The following is an 18,572-nucleotide window of genomic DNA, read 5'->3' as shown; positions in this document are numbered from 1 at the left end:
TTAAGCCGGACATTTACTTTTTATGCTTTCTCAGCGACAAAGCTGCACACTGTCCTGTTTCGTCAGATAGATATATTTATTTATTTTCAAAAGGTCATGTAGAGTGGATTCCAAGTCTGAAAGGATGGAAAAACTATTTAAACACAATGTAAATAAAGTGGCGGCAATGTGGCACAGTCGGTCGCACTGTCGCCTCACAGCAAGAAGGTCGCTGGTTCCAGCCCTGGCTGGGTCAGTTGACATTTCTGTGTGGAGTTTGCATGTTCTCCCCGTGTTCGTGTAGGTTTCCTCCGGGTACTCTGGTTTCGCCCACAGTCCAAAAACATGTGGTATAGGTGAATTGAAAGAGCTAAAATGGCCATAGGGTATGTGTGTGAATGCAGAAGTGTATGGGTATGGGTGTTGGGTTGTCTGGAAGGGCATCCGCTGCGTTAAACATATGCTGGATAAGTTGGCGGTTCATTCCGCTGTGGCAACCCCTGATTAATAAAGGCACTATGCCGAAAAGAAAATGAATGAATGAATGAATGAGTGAATGAATAATAATAATAATAATAATAATAATTATTATTATTATTATTATTATTATTATTATTATTATTATTATTATTATAGTTTCCCAGTGCTGGGTTGCAGCTGGAAGGGCATCCGCTGCGCAAAACATATGCTAGATAAGTTGACAGTTCATTCCGTTGTGGTAACCCCTGGTTAATAAAGGGACTAGGCTGAAAAGAAAATGAATGAATGAATGAATGAATGAATAATAATAATAATAATCATAATCCTACTAATAATATTAATAATAATGATAATGTTTCCCAGTGCTGAGTTGCAGCTGGAAGGGCATCCGGTGCGTAAAACAATTGCTAGAATAGTTGGTGGTTCATTCCACTGTGGTGATCCCTGATAAATAAGGGACTAAGATGAAGGAAAATGAATGAATGAATGAATAAATGAATAAATGAATAATAATAATAATAATAATAATAATAATAATAATAATAATAATAATAATAAATGCTTAAACTAAAAAGTAAGTATATTTGTTACAGTACATAAAAAACAAACAAACAAACAAACAAACAAACAAACAAACAAACAAAAACATTGTAATTTACTCACCTGGTCCCAAACTACTATGAGTTTCTTTTGAAGAATATCAGTAGCCGCTAGACATCCATTGAAATCCATACACCAAGAAAAAAGTCAATAGTGACCAGTTGCCAACATTCTTCAAAATATCGTATTATTTGATAATAGATATTCGAATGTCAGATTCAGGTTTGGAACAGGTGTAGGTTGATCAAATGTCATTTTTAGGTAAACTATATCCTTTGAACTAAAACAAAAAAAAAACGAATGAACGGACAAATGAATGAATGAATGAATGAATGAATGAATGATATACATTTATTAAAATGTGGTCAGTGCTGGTGTAGCAGAAGCCAGTTAGTGAAGTGCTGTGCTGGTAAACCTCACTCCTCTAACCTCTAAAATGTGCTCTAGTGACAGACGCTAGAGGCCATGGTCAACCTGCTCAGAGCAGGTTGGGTGGTGTAGGACCAGCGAGGTTGCATTGGTGCCACGACCCTGATGGGAGTGAGGTTTAGGGGGGTGAGTGTAGCAGAGGCCAGCTAGTGAAGTGCTGTGCAGGTAAACCTCACTCCTCACTGACCTCTAAAAGGTGCTCTAGCGACAGACGCTAGGGGCCAAGTTGCCGGTTCGATCCCAGCTCAGAGCGGATTGGTTGGTGTAGGTGATGTTGACTGGCACATCACTACAGTTTATAATTTGCCGTGATCATTTTTATTTGTCAATATTCGTGGAATTGTGATCTTAGAATAGAGAAGCAGCATGAATGCTAAAAACAGCGTTTGCATGAGCAAAAGCAAGTAAGTGAAAACATACAAGTGCGAGAATAAAAGGATAAAAGAATACAAGCCAACAAGCCACTTATCTGATTTGCAAAATACAAATATGTCTTATGGAGAAGAATTGAATGAGTTAAGTTCTGTTAAAAGATTTACTCAACTTTTGAATCTAAATGAAAAAATAATCAAATTAATTAGATGAGAACTTCATATGAACGACTCTCTCTGGTGAGCTATTGTGTGCCTCCATCACAGTAGGTGGCGGTAAGCTGGTTCGCATACCCACCAATAAAACCGCATAAAAAGAAGCTTAACAGACTCAACTTTTGGAATTCTGCAGTTGTGGTGTTTCACACACAGTTGAAGTCAAAACTATTAGCCCCCTGTTTATTTTCCCCCCATTTCTGTTTAATAGAGAGTTTTAATAAATAATTTCTAATAACTGATTTATTTTATCTTGGCCATGATGACAGTAAATAATATTTTACTAGATATTTTTTCAAGAGACTTCTATACAGCTTAAAGTGACATTTAAATGCTTAACTAGGTTAATTAGGTTAACTAGGCAGGTTAGGGTAACTAGGCAAGTTGTATACTGAAATTGTATACCGATAGTTTGTTCTGAAGACTATGGAAAAAAGAAAATGAAGCTTAAAGAGGCTAATAATTTTGACCTTAAAATGTTTTTTAAAAATTAAAAACTGCTTTTATTCTAGCCGAAACAACACAAATATGACTTTCTTCAGAAGAAAAAATATTATCAGACATACTGTAAAAATTTCCTTGCTCTCGTCATTTATGAAATACCTAAAATAAATCAAAGGGGGGCTAATAATTCTGATTTCAACAGTATAATAGGGATACAACGGTTAAATTGCATCACATACCTCTTTACATTTCTGTACATTCATAACTCCTCAAAGCCAGATTACAGTAAAATCATGTGATTTGACTTTTGCAGCATTGGACATGCTTCATTAATTTTTTTTGTATTATTAAGTGTTTAAATGTTTTCAAAAGCACGAAACAGAATTTGTTTCGTTCAATACATGCGCTCTAGGGATGTACGTCCCCACCAATATCATGGGCAAAACAACACCCTTGATAGGCCTACCCAACCAAATAACATTTCACTCAGCTCAGAAAAGATCTTCTATTCAAGACCACTGATGATTCGTCCCAATAAAACTTAAGTACTGCTTAAAAACATTGTTTTTTACTAATATGGTTTAAGTATCATCCATACAATAACATTGCCTTAAAGAACTATTAACATATTCTATTTAATGGATACATTTTAGGGGGGATAAGTATGAACTCTTACCTTGCAGATTCTGTAGGGGGAGTGCCATGATACCACCAGCAGCAGCAGCTGCGACCAAGCCCTGTATGTTGGCAGCAGTGGGCAGAGAGAGGACCAGGCCCTGCTGCCCACCCAGATGCCCACCAGCATTAAAAGGAATCAGAATGGGCTGGTTTAAACCCGGAGCTCCGCCAGACATCACTCCACTAACTGCCGACGCCAGCTGCTGAGCAACCAGTAGAGACTGAAAAAGAGAACAAACCGGAACGTTAACAGGAAGGTTTGTATGTACTGTAGAATGCCTTCAAAGTTTGCATGTCTCTCTTTCTTTCTCTCTTTCTCACTTTGGACATTTGACCTGCTGGGGTGTTCGTGAGGTGACTTTTCCTCTCCTCTTGAAGTGGTGCAAGTTTTCTCCACTGTGTCTATTATGGATTACCTGTAATAACCGCGTATTGTGCGCATATATACTGTAATCGCGGCTGTTCTTCCCACGTCACTCATCGGTGAACAGCGCTTTCGTTTCTAAAGTCAATCGCAACCCTTTCTGTTGAGCGGGTGAAGACAATGACCAATCATAGTGGTGTAAGACCTCATTTGACAGTGTTTAAAAAGTGGGATAATATTTACATCAGTTAATTTGTTATAAATGCTCATGCTGTCCTCTGTGCATGTATTGGAGTTTTATTTAAAACATTCAAAAAGCGTGTTTTCTTTGAGCAGGTAAAATTAAAGGTACAGTTCATATATCTTATGCTTGTATTAAAGGACAAAATTGTATAACAAATAATATATAAATATTAATATATGTCTAGATTTTAATAAAAAAAATTATTGTTTTGTGAGTAAAAAATCTAATTATGTATGGAAAGCATCGTCAATGCACCATGATGCACCAAGATATCGATTTAAACCGAATCGAAGGCATGATATTCGTTACCGAACCGAACCGTGAGACCAGTGTAGGTTAACACCTTACATAGGCATCCGCTGTGTAAAACCTATGCTGGATAAGGTGGCGGTTCATTCTGCTGTGGCGACCCTTGATGAATAAAGGGACTAAGCCGAAAGGAAATTAATGAATGAATGAACTAATTATTGTAATTTTTGTAAAAAAAAATATATATATATTATTATTTACTATTTTTAGACATTTTTTTCCATTACAGTTTCATCCATAAAATTTTCTCTCCTCAAGCATGAAATGCAAATTCAAAAGCAAATTTCTTAAACCTCTCTTAAACGGATCGTTTGCCCAAAAAGTAACATTTTGTCACAATTTCTTCTCCCTCCACTTGTTTCAAACTTGCTTGAGTTTTTTTCCTTCTCAACTGAAACATACTGAAGAATGTTGGACAGCAACAGCCATCGACTTCCATAGTATATTTGGCTGCTGATTTTCAACATGCTTCAGTATATCTCTCATTGACTACATGTACATGGACATCAGTAATTTAATCATTTGCCTTAATCTGAATAAGACAATAATATGATTAAGGTGTTTACATGAGTTGCTTTTTAAATGGTCTTTTCATGATCCTCGATCCGTCGAAAGACCCCGTTCTTTCATGATCATAACGATGATTGCATTTTATAGCACAAAATTCGATTAACATCATTGCGTCACCAAGCTATCCACATTTCCTCCGGAGTTTCATGTAATTTTGGGTTTCATTTTTAATTTGTTGACTTTAACTGCAGTTTGGCACTTTCACTTTCATTCAGGAACATTTTATGCATGCCCCCCGTGAAAAACGAGATATTGGATGCGAGTATGAACTGCTGGATGAGTATTGTTTTAAAGGAATTTGATACCGCATGCCGTACGGGGAAAAAAAAAATTCCTATGCAGGTGTTTGTAGACTTTTACTGACTCTGTAAGTGCAGAGAATAGTGTCAAACAGCGATGTGTGTATAGATTATCCTGTCACAAAAACGGTAAGGGTTTGATTAAGGTGTTTACATGTCTGTACTGCACTTCAATATTGCGACTAAAATCAGCATACTCCACATGTATTAATTCCATTTCTGTTTCGTTCAATTATGATCTTCATCGGATTAAATTAATCAAAAATCGATGTTTACATGGTAGACTCTTAATTAGAGTACTGTTTAATCGTATTAAATCAGATTATTGGTGTCCATGTAAACATACGCCCGATTTACATGGTGCTTCAGCGTGACAGAGGGCGTGTCTGAAGAGAGCTGATTGGCTGACGCTTCCACTGACGCTTAAAAAGTGAATGGAAAGCGTTAAATGGGGCGTCAGTGAGTACATTTCATGGATAATCACAATAATAAACACCAATAATGCAATTTTACTCTGATTAATCCGATATAATATTATTACCAGTTCATTTTTAGAAACAGGGAACCTAGAATCTGCTGTACCTTGGATATTAACGATGAAACTTAGGTCGCTAAAGTAAATGTTAGCAAGCCCTGTTAACTGTGATTTACAGTGAATACAGAATAGCTTAAGTTACACTTGCGTCAAGCCACCTAAACTGTTTTGAAATGCAGCTATGCACAGCAGATACAGCATACATATATAATATTAGACAACTAAATATTGTACCTTCTGTTCTCTTCTTTAAAAAGATGCAAAACGTTGCATCTGAACTTCTCTAGACATTTTGAAAGTCATGTGAAATTATGCAATGAACTGTATTGCGCTTGTGCATGGCACCTTATTACAATATTGAGTTCTGATTGGTCAATCGTCATTGTTTATAAGTCGTAAATTACCATAAATAAAGAATTGTAAAATTTTATTTACATGCTAAGTTTTACATTACATACACTGTTGTTAATCTAAAAGGGATGGTGGTTTTATAAAGGGGATGTGTTTCTCATTTTTTTCAATAAGAGGGATGCCATCCCCCCTCAATTCGAGCACTGGTTGTAACCATATTTGGCTTCATCTGTAGGAACATTTCTATAAAGTTTTTATGTACAGACGTTGAACGAGGAAGCATACAAAATGTTGCACATATCAGAAGAAGGTATGATCATATGCTGTATGGAGTTACAATCTCTTCATTTTAATAGGAGATTAATATCAATTATATTCAGTATAATTAAATATGAAGTAAACAGAATGAAGTGACACACCAAAAAGAACATCGAGCACATCTATTTTCTCTTCCATACAAGACTAATTGGATTGCTGGGCAACAGAGGGTGAAAAAAAATCAACAATGGATGAAAAAAGAAGTGTGTTGTCATGCAGTGATGAATTGTGACTGGTGTGAATAGCTTCATTGGGATCTATTGTTTTGATTCAAGAGCACCATCCTGTCATATATTCCTATTGATTAATCAAACTCAGTGTTAAAGGGTAAAAGTTTACTTCAAGAACAAAGTTGCACTGATGAGTTTGCAGTAAAAAGAAAACAAATGGGGAAAAAATGCATGATCTGTATGAAATTACACTCAAAAGAATTGAATCAAGTAACAGAAAGGCATTTATTGTAACAGTCTTCTAGCCTAGAATTATTTTATTAATCTAAAATTAATTAATTAATTGAAAACATTGAAACTTGTAAAGCCGAACAATGAAATTAAATCACAAAAAATGAATTGTTCTTGACAGAAATAAGTTGTAAACTCAAATGTTTAGTGTATTAAGGTGAACTTAAACTCATAGCAGAAGCTGATTTCTAGCTTCCAGCATGTTTTGCATCAAACTGTATAATGAAAATAAGTACCCAAATTAAATTTCATTCTGTGTTTCAGCAGAAGATCAACAGGGAGACTTAAAGGGTTAGTTTACCCAAAATGAAAAGTATCCTTCTTTTTAGTCAAGTCCAGTCAAAGTTATTTTGACAATTCATTCATTCATCCATTCATTCATTCATTTATTCATTTTCTTTTTAGCTTAGTGCCTTTATTAATCAAGGGTCGCCACATTGGAATGAACCGCCAACTTATCCAGCATATGCCCTTCCAGCCGCAACCCATCACTGGGAAATATACATACACACTCATTCACACACATACACTACGGACAATTTTAGCTTACCCAATTCACCAATACCACAGGTTTTTAGACTTGTGGGGGAAACTGGAGCACCCGCAGGAAACCCACGCCAACGCGGGGAGAACAAGCAAACTCCACGCAGAAATGCCAACTGACCCAGCCGGGACTCGAACCAGGTGACCTTCTTGCTGTACATATATATATATATCCAATAAATTTGTTTAGCACCAACTAAATATATATATATAAATAAATATATATATATATATATATATATATATATATATATATATATATATATATATATATATATATATATATATATATATATATATATATAAATATATATATATATATATATATATATATATATATATATATATATATATATATATATATATATATACATATATATATATATATATATATATATATATATATATATATATATATATATATATATAGTTGGTGCTAAACAAATTTATTGGATAAAAATTCTGCTATCAAGTTCATCCAATGAGTTGTTTTTTGAGTGTAGTTTAAAAATAGTCTACATTAATCCAAGCTTTTGTTAACTACTGCTACTGAACTGTGCGTTAAAGAGAGACACCTGTGTGCCACCACACCCCTCTCATACATGTTGTGGTACAAAATAAAAACATGAAGTTGTACTAGCTTTTAGAAATTTTGTTAGTTTACTCATGTTTTTTGAGGCAAAACGTTTTTTTAGCAATCTGATATTATTATGTCTACAGTGTGCTGTGTTTATCATAAGTGTGGGGCCTCCAGATATGACCCGAAATAAATTACTAATACTAATAACCAGTGTTGGGCAATACCGTGTTACTAGTAATGACATTACTTTTGGCAGTAACTAATATGATAACGCATTACTTCTTAAATATATTAACTCTGTTACCATTACAGTATGATGCATTTGTCCGTTACTTGATAAATTAATTAATTTTGGCTGCAGTCTAGCCTTAATTTTCCTGTTTACAGCAGTGAGACATTTTGGGATTGGTGGATGCCAACCAACCACCTTAAAGAATGTGCGCCGTGTACGAGGCACCAGACTGGACAAAAGTAAAGTAAAAGCAGAGAGACCGGGTGTGTGCGAGAGAAGCCACATGTACACGCAAGAGAGACCGAATGCATGTGAGGTAGGTTGAATGTGCGTATGCGAGAGAGCGAGAGACTATTAAGGTTACTATTTCTAATAACTATTACTAATACTACTATGTTTGTTGTTTCAAATAAATAAGCACACATTTGTAATCTGTACAACAAAATTGATTAGTTTTACTAGACACAGTGACAAAATTCTGTTATATTTCAGAACACGTTATTTGAAATGTATAATGTTGTAATGCTCAGAAAAATGCTGCAATTTTTTTTTATTGTTAATCATATTTTTATAGCTGTACACAACAGCAGATTTTGCACTTTGAATATACACAGATTACTTTCCACAAGTTGCTAACATACCATGTTTAATTTGGGGTTAGTTTGAAAATTGCTCCTAGATTTCATAGATTGTTCAAAAAACATATTTGTTAAAAAATATGGAGTAAAGCATATTACTCCTGTCCTTTAACAACTACACTGTTTTTGTAGCATCTTTTTTATTGTTGTGCTGTTTCTGCTATTGTTGGTATTTTGCATTGTAGTGCTTTGAGTCTAATAAAAACACATTACAAATTAAAATTATTATTATTATAACAAAATGCATAAAATTTATGGTTGTCTATAATAGAAGTTTTTTTGGTGCTGAGTTTCACCAAAATGATTCTGAATGAGAATGCAGATTATTTTCATTTATTTATTTCTATAAATGTTTTGTGTTTGTTGTATATTGTTGCTATTCTTAAGCTGTGAGATCTCTGAAGTCTGTCTTGTGTTTCAGTTGTGAGAATGCAAATGAATTAAAACTTTGAAGCTGATCAACAGTGTATTCTCCATGCAGCACTAAAATGACGTGACGTGAATTACTTTTAACAACGTCCACACAACGTCAAGGTGTAACATGATTAGACATTGATATTTGGTTGATTTTAGGTTGGACGTTAGACATTGACATTAGCCTGACGTTGGGTTCTGACGTCAACCCGATTTTCATAACAAAATCCAACATACCCACGTTGGGGTACAACGTCAATATGACATCATGTTGACGTCCTGTGCCTGCAGGGTAGTAAATTTTGTCTACTATTTTTCCTTTTTTTACCTTTTGTTCATGACCCACTGCTGAATTTGATAAAGCAAATGCTTTTCCTGGAAAAGGCCAGTGCATTTTTCTTTTCAGCGAACTATTTTACACCTTTACACTGTACATAAAAAATCCTGTCTATGAAACAACTCACAACCATCTCGCAGCCTGCTCCTCCTCCTTACAAGTCAGCAATTTCTCACTCTCTCTCCGTTACACACAAGCTACATTATAATCTTCCCCATTAGCATTTATAGCTGCTTTTTTGGCTTGATCTTGTTCAGTCAGCTTTATCGCTGAGGGCTTTTCCATTCAAGTTCCAGTACATTATATTGTTTATGAATTGTTTCCTCAATGCATTTTTGTACTGCCAACAGCTCTCAAACACTTTGAGTGCATGGAAAATAGGGCGTAAATGGTGAATTTGAATGTTAAGAAGAAGACCAAAAAACATTCCCGGTTGAAGCAGTCTTGTAATTTATGGCTTGCTGCACTTTTCCTAATTTATGAATACTGATAAAAATGGAATGGAATAGCATGAAACAGAATTGCTATGAAAGATATGAGGTGCAATTATTCAAACATTAAATAATAAGCATTTTCAGGATGGAGGATTCTGGAGAAAATGTTCAGACTGAAAGCGGTTCACTGATGCGTTTGATTTTTGTGTGATAAGACAGGACTTTACTCATTTGATTTAGAACAAACATCTTGAATCAAACGGTAATCAGCATAAAACAACACTGTTTAATATTCTTATTCTTCAAACAAAAGGCATTTGTCAAACAGACGAAAACCCCTCTTATAAAACATACTGAGAAATGTCACTTGTCATTTCGTTCACTCTAAACACTGACATAAAAAGAATACACACACACACAAAATCAATTAACCACTCAAAGAACGACAACAAAGACTCATCTGACAGAGCTGTGTGACATATGCTTATTCTTGCTGTTTTAAGTGTGTGTCGGTTATTTGAAGCACAAAATCAAAGATTGTCTGCCAGCATCTTATCTCAGTCTCAAAGTGAATGCCACTGCCTGGTTTGACTCTGTGCCCACAAGATGCTTGAAGTCTTTTTATCGGTTCAGAAAACTATATGTTCACATATTCTAGAGAGCAATAAGTCAGCTCTAGAACATTATAATGTACAAGAGCTATATTTTTTATTTTTGTTCAGTATTACTAATTACATGGTAACGTGGACAATAGTGAGTGATAATTTAACATAGCAATTGTCATCATATGAAGAGCAAATAAAATGAAGCTAGAAATTTATGACAACACAGACTAATTTAAATACATTCAATTCATCTTTATTTTTATTTTGCTTTTCACAACGAAGTGACATAGAGAAAGAAAAAAAGAGTTAAAGTCATGCTATTTCATATTGTGGAACATTCTAGCAATTCAGAAGGGAAGAATAACGTAGAATGCTGGGGTTGTTCTAGTTAAATTAAAACTGACTTACTTCAGTTTAGAATACAGGTGCTTTCACACTAGCACTTTTGGTCTGCACCCAGGTTCGTTTCACATGAAAGTACGGTACGTTTAGCTAGTGTGAAGGATCTTCTGAACTTGGGTGCTCACCTGTAAACCATACCAGAGTCCGAAAGAGGTGGTCTGGGGTACGGTTCACGCAAACTCTGGTCTGGTTCCTTTCTGATATGAATGCAATCGTATCAAATAACGGAAGTGAACCACCAACTGTACAACAAACTTTAGTTTACATAATGTTCTTTCGAGTGTGTATGTCTGTGTATCACCTAACGTTATCTCGGCGACAGGCGGAACTGACCTAGTGCAAACACAGTTCTGCGGACATCGCGTTATGCTCTGAAAGTTTTTAACATTTTTGTGGCAGATAGATGCAAGTCGCTCTCTGTATGCTACCAAAATCAAAAGGTTTAGTAAAAGTAGAACGACCGTGATGTGCATACTTCTTTCCATTTTGCCGCCTTGGCTTTCGTGGCCATCATCTAGCAACAGCCATACACAAAACAGCAGCTCGATGATGCAAGCGCACCGGGGTTCAGAAGGAAAAAAGACAGTGTGAACACAAACCAGTCGAGATGATGACAAGGGGGGGGGACAATCGAACTTTGGTTCGGAGCAGGCAAATGAACCAAGTGTGAAAGCACCCTAAATGTCAGTGACTACGTTTACATGGAGACAATTAGATCAAATAATCTAATTATTTGGCATAATCTGAATAAGACAACAATATGATTAAGTTGTTTACCTGAGCTGCTTTTTGGATGTTCCTTTCATGTTCCTGTTTAACATGTTATAGCACATACAGTAGTTTGATTAATGTCATTTTGCCACAATCTGTCGATAGTTTCCTTTGGTAGGATCATGCAACTACAGTTAGTGTTCATCATGACACCATATGTGACTTTGGGGTTTTCATTTTTAATTTTGCGGCAAGTTTCAAGTTCAACTGCAGGTAATTTTTCTAACTATGCTCATTTCTATGCTCGTTTCCAGCTCGCACTGAAAATGTGCTTTCTTGCTTGAAGCCATTCTCATTTGTTTGTTGTCAAATGCCTGACACCTGCCATGTGTGCGTCCTGTCGCAAAATGTAGTAAAAAGTACTACATTATGGTAATTATTTGAGGCCTGAACTCTTTCAACTTTATGGAGATTGACGGATGGACATGGACTGTCGCCATCCATTTGTCTTTGTTTATATGCATTATTAAAATTATACAAAGTTTGTCAGATCACCGCCTGGTGTGGTGAAGCACGGCTCCACAAAAGGCATAATAATGCAAGAAATGTAAAATCAAGGTAAAACTGTGTGCAATTTTTCATTTATTGTTCCTTTTAAAAACACTATGGTTCACTGGTCTGGGTGATCTGTATAAAAGACACCCCCAGAGAAAGTTTATCTTAAACAACCCCTGGCTAATGTATTTCATGTTTTCAAAAATGTAGGTAGCGCCCTCTAGAGATTTTTGTTATCTAAAACGTGCCTTGAAATGAACCTGGAGCAACGTATTTTACGTTTTACAATAATGAGCCAGAGACAGTTCATGATAGGAACAGTGATCACTGATAATCTTCTGTGCAATTGTTGCTCAAATTAATGACAGGTAAAGTTGGTGGACATAGTCTATATTATAAAAAAGTTTGGGCTTTGTAACTTAATTCTTTTAAATGTTATTTGAAAGAGGTGTAGTGTATGTTCACCAACGCTGTATTTGTTTAACAAAAAAAATAAATAAATATATATTTTTTTAAATATTAAAATTAATTGGTATATTGAGAATGTGATGTATTATTACATATTACAAAGAAATGTTTATTTATTTATATTTATTTACTGATCATTTTAATTTGGTGATCTTATCACTTTTCTAAATTGTCTTACTATTAACAATTATTATCAGTGTTGCATGTTATTAAAAATCTATTGCTTGAATTTTTACAATTATTTAAAACTATTTGATAAACAGAAAGAATTATTTGAATCGGAAATATTTTTGTACCACTACAAACTACAGTATTTTAATTAATTTCATTCATCCTTGCTGAATCGTACTGATCCCATATGTTACATTCAGCGTTTATAAAGAGCACACACAAAAAAAATTGTTCGATGGTTTTGATGGTGCTCCAATCTATAAATGAAGCAAACCAAATGTTTTATTTTTCAACAAGACCGTAATTGTACCTTTTAATAATGCAGCCATTTTAATGTGGCATTATTTGAATTCTTTAAAAAATTATAAAATTGGTCCATAGCATTGGGTTTGGTTCAAATCAACGTTTAATGGCCCTTTGAGAACTTCTGTCATTGTACTGAGGAAATTATTTAAAGGCCACTTGACCTGAACAACAGAACTGAAGAGCCTCCATCAGTCTGAAGATGACTAAAACAAGATGAGTAACAAAGACCTTAGGAAAAACTGACCATTTGGTATGTTGCAGGTTAACCTGAGTATTGTTATATGTATAAAATCTGAATATGATAATTTTGGAAGCCTTGAAACGATTTTGTCAAAAAAAGTATATTGTTTTTTTTTATTACTTCTTTTTATTATTATTTTGTATAAAAAAGCCATTTTACTTGTAAGTTTTGGCCATTTTTACAAAGGCATTATTCAGAAGTTATCATTGGGATGTTATTATAAACATACAGTATACTATGATTTATTTGGCTCTTTATTTGATGAAAATGTAATTAGAACTTACTGCCCCCGTACTCGTAACATCATATAGATTTTTTTTTATTTTACCTAAAAATACATATTATTATTATTATTATTATTATTATTATTATTATTATTATTATTATTATTATTATTATTATTATTATTTATTTATTTATTTTTATTTTTATTTTTATTTATTTATTTATTTTTTTACATTTTCACAACATTGTCAGGCATTTACAATAGCTTCTTATTTTTATTATTTAATCTGATTTATTTATAGAAATTTAAATTTGATTTGTCATCCTAAATTACATTTAGGAACATTTTCATAGACCTGCACAAACAACTGACTTCATGCATTTACAATAACACCTGTACGAGATCTGACTGCAATTTTTTATTTTATTTTTTTTATTTCTTCTGGGCTGTAGCCAAGGAATGAATTTATTGTGACCAGCAGAATGTCTGTGGCAGGAACCAAGGAAGGGATGCATACTCTTTGACTCAGCATGAAAAGCGGTTCTTCTCTTATTCTTTTTTCTTGTTAGATCCACTAATGGCTCACACCGTTTTCCCATCAGCCCTCACTCTAAGCGACAAGGCAGCTGACAAACTGATCTGAACCCCAGCGTGTCTGTGAAATGGGATCCCCCAGGATCAAAACACACTTTAAAATGGCTGAACAACTCTTCACTCAAAATACCCTTGGGATGTTTAAGTCACGCTACCACCTCGCTGCTCCTAAATGTCCATTTACATACACAAGATACACTCTTCAAAGATACAGTGGCATAATAGTGATAAATAGCCTACCATTTTGCAAAAATGTTAAGGAGATTTTGTTTTGTGCATGTGCGCTCTGAATCATATATAAGTTGTTATCTTTTTTTGCATTTATTTTGCTACTATACACTTTTTTCTACATACTCTCAATTTGCCAAACACTTTTCTACATACAGTATGTAGAAAAAGTGCTTCCTTTACATTTTCAATTGTACAGTTATTTTAAAATCATTAAACTGTATTATTCAATTTTATATAATGATTGTTTATGATTAAGGCAACATACAGTATGTTACATAATATTGATATATACATATTAGGAAGATGTTTTGTTTAGGGGTTTTTTTTTGTGAATGCTTTTACACTTAAAAAAAATTACTTATAATGTTTCATGATTGATTTGTAAGCAGACTAATATCACCTTATACAGTTCTTTCTGGTTCTACAAGTATCAGCACTGTTCCAGTCTTTTTTTGTGTTGAGAATATAGTTGTTTAGATTGTAAATATGTGGTTTATTTTTAAGGATAGTGCCTATTTGAACATGTGTTTCAATGATACACATAATCGCCTCACAGCAAGAAGGTCGCTGGTTCAAGCTTTGGCTGGGTCAGTTGGTATTTCTGTGTGGAGTTTGCATGTTCTCCCTGTGTTTGCGTGGGTTTCCTCCGGGTGCTCTGGTTACCCCCACAAGTCCAAAGACATGCGGTATAGGTAACTGAATAAGCTAAATTGGCCTTAGTGTATGTGTGTGAATTCAAGAGTGTATGGGAGTTTCCCAGTGTTATGCTAGATAGTTTGGCAGTTAATTCCGCTGTGGCGACCCCTGATTATTAAAGGTACTAAGCCGAAAAGAAAATGAATGAATGAATGATTTTAAATGTGATTATTATATATGTATTGTGTATATGAAATAATATATTTAAATCCATACAATAATTTACAAGTCAAATCCAACCAATATCATTTCAAACTACTAAAATGTCAAAAAAGGTTAATCTGTTACATTTTTCCAAATAAAAAGTAGTTGGAACACATATCAAATCCAAAATCCCAAACTTAAAACCATAAATAAATGGAAAAAAATACTAATAAAATCGTTAATTGGCTTAAGAAATTGTTAAATAGTGACAGTGAAGGTGACAGGGTCACATGGTTCTGAGTTATTTAATAGGGATGCACCAAATTTTTGACCGCTGAAAATCATAGACGGGAAATGGTGTTTTCGGCTAAAAGACAAAAACACCAGTTGAAAAAAATTACCTTTTAAAAAAAGAGCAGGAAAAAAGCTGAAAGAAAGGCTATGCTACAATGTCTAAAGCAGAGGAGCAGCAGAGCACACCATCAAATAGCTTGCATGCTCGCTGTGGTCAAAGTTCAAAATAGCTCAGTATTCTGCTCTGTGGATATTCCGCTTATGGGTAACACTTTAGTTTGATGGTCCATTTGAGTATTAGTAAACTGTCTGCTTATTATCTGCTGATACAGGCATTCAACAGACATTTAACTGACTATAAGAAACTTTGCAAGTACATGTCAATTTACACTAATCTTAACCCTAACCCCAACCCCTACCCTCAACTGAACAGTCTAATTATAATCTAATGAGAATTAGTTGGCATGTAGGTGCATTGTAACTTAAGTTCAACAAACGGAGCATCAAAATAAAGTGTGACCCAATTATGTTCAGGTATACTTAGCTATGCATGAACCGCACAGGCTCACCAAAAAAGCAAAGTCCACTCAAATAACGCATCAACAGGACATTTCTCTGTATTTGTTCCTGCTGCTTACAAAGGTGCTACTGTGCTGTCAAGGCAATGCTGGTAAAATGATGCCTTATTTTATTGGCTTGTGTGAGCATTTTTTTGTTTGTTTGTTTGTTTGTTTGTTTGTTTGTTTGTGTCGGTACACACCAGTTGGCATTTCTGTTTAGAGTTTGCATGTTCTCCTCGTGGGTTTCCTCCATGTGCTCCGTCTTTCCCCCACAGTCCAAAGACATGCACTATAAGTGAATTGGATTAACTATCAAGATTAATTGGATTGTGTGTGTGTGTGTGTGTGTGTGTGTGTGTGTGTGTGTGTGTGTGTGTGTGTGTGTGCGTGCGTGCGTGTGTGTGTGTGTTTAAGGTGAGAGTTTATGGGTGTTTCCCAGATATGGGTTGTGGCTGAATCTGCAGAGTAAAACAGAGTAAAATATATAGGTAATAGTAGGCAGTTCATTCCGCTGTGGCGACCCCTGATAAAAAGGGACTAAGCTGGAAAATGAATGAATGAATGAATGAATGAATGAATGAATGAATGAATGAGCAGTTTTTGTTTTGGTTTTCGACCAAGTGCATCCATATTTTGGTTTCAGTCTCGAATTTTCATTTTGGTGTAACCTTAATATTCAAGAAACCAAATGAATACTATATTATTTATTCATTCATTGATTTTCTTTTCTGCTTAGTCCCTTTAATAATCTGGGGTCGCCACAGTGGAAAGAAACACCAATACTATATTAATATACCAAAATATAAATGCAACATATTGTATACAAAACCATGAAAATGTGACGTGACATGACATGTCAAAACAACAAAACCTCTAGGGGATTTTGGCTCGTGAAAATTGGGTTAATTATGTGAGTTTCAATTGTTCTTCATTACAAATTTTAAAGTAAAATACCAAAGGTGATTGTAGCAAAGCTGGATATCCATTCAGTAAATGCAGAGCAGAACTTGGTCCAGTACTGATCATGGGATTAAATTGGATTGTGAATGAATGTATTTGGAGGCCTTGATGACATCAGTCAAAATGAGGGTTTTGTGGAGCAGGCCATTAGGGTTTGAAGAATTTTACACAACAAGATGACAAATGTGTATGAAGAATGGTAATGGGTCAATTTTGACTCATCCGAGGGCAGATAAAAAGTTATTAAAAAGACTAATTTGAACAGAACCAATACCGAATGTAGGAGCTCACAAGAACCCCAGGCCCATAAACAACACACTGCACCTTCTTGATCTGGCTTTTGGGATTAAATTACCCTTTCCTTTTCCCAAACACCCCATCCCATCCCTCTTTCTAATAAGAAGAACAGAGGGAGCGGCCCAGCGGAGGAAGTGCTGAAAGATTACTGGTAATCAGACTGATAGCAGTGTGCGCGGATGAAGCCAGAGGAACGGGAAAGCAGTGGGACCCATGTAGGGCTAACTGCCCTCTTACTGATCCAGTTCCGTAATGGCAGCGCACACAATATCCGTCTCTAGAGTGAGAATCCATCAAAACATATTGATCCAGAAACAAGGGAATTGGCCATGGCATAGGGAGAGAGAGGGCAGTGTGGCTGAAAAGTGTTTGTTTCTGTGGGACTGTCCTGACAGGGTTCATCTATTAAGGCAGAGCTCAGGGGAACGAGGAGACAAGAAGCCTGGACATCACTGCAGCGTGTTGAGCTGGATATGGCAAGAGACAATGATCATTCTCCATCTTATGAAAGAGCTTGTTTGTTCTGTTCGTCCCTAAAAAAGACCACAGTTGATTTGCGCTCAGTGTGTGCGTGCGTTTTCGCATTTGTCGCATTGTTGGATGGGGGTGACATTTTGGTTAGCGCTCTGAAGTTAAAACACTGTTCTTGATTGATTAATTATGTTTATTTATTTATTTATTTATTTATCTGTCTGTCTGTCTATCCATCTATCCATCCGATCATCCGTCCGTCCATCCAACCATCCATCCGTCCGTCCATCCATCCATCCATCCATCCATCCATCCATCCATCCATCCATCCATCCATCCATCCATCCATCCATCCATCCATCCATCCATCTATCTATCTATCTATCTATCTATCTATCTATCTATCTATCTATCTATCTATCTATCTATACTGTATATCTATCTAAACTGTAAAAAATAGATCCGTAAAATTTACGGTTAAAAATGGCAGCTGTGGGCACCAGTAATTCACTGTTAAAAATACGGTACAAGCCGTAAAAGTAATTTATCATTTTTACGGTAAACTACCGTGTTACATTAATTTATAGATATAATATGTCTGTATTTTGAATTACCAACATCTACACATCTTTTGTTACACAGATAAACACGTTAACACAGCCATATGCAGGTGGTGATAAGAATATTACAACCAATGGTCATCACAAACAACTTTTCCCACAAGCAGAAAAGTGTATCAGTGTATATAAGGTGCTCAGTGCCAATAAACACCAGTATGGCAACACGCATACAATTAAAGTCATGAAAAAAACAT

At 35.1% G+C, this 18,572-nt stretch overlaps 1 protein-coding gene across 1 annotated transcript in view; it reads right to left on the bottom strand.

Annotated features, from left to right (window-relative positions):
- pou6f2 (POU class 6 homeobox 2) overlaps window positions 1-18,572 on the bottom strand; it is a 200,640-nt gene that overhangs the window by 145,958 nt on the left and 36,110 nt on the right. Inside the window, exon 3 of the mRNA XM_056451160.1 lies at window positions 3,196-3,418. Within this exon, the coding sequence (XP_056307135.1) occupies window positions 3,196-3,418 (223 nt within the window). The remainder of the gene's footprint in view (window positions 1-3,195; window positions 3,419-18,572) is intronic.

The sequence above is a fragment of the Danio aesculapii genome, chromosome 24 (assembly GCF_903798145.1).
Source record: "Danio aesculapii chromosome 24, fDanAes4.1, whole genome shotgun sequence".
Taxonomy (NCBI): domain Eukaryota; kingdom Metazoa; phylum Chordata; class Actinopteri; order Cypriniformes; family Danionidae; genus Danio; species Danio aesculapii.
This window is presented reverse-complemented; position numbering and strand designations above follow the sequence as displayed.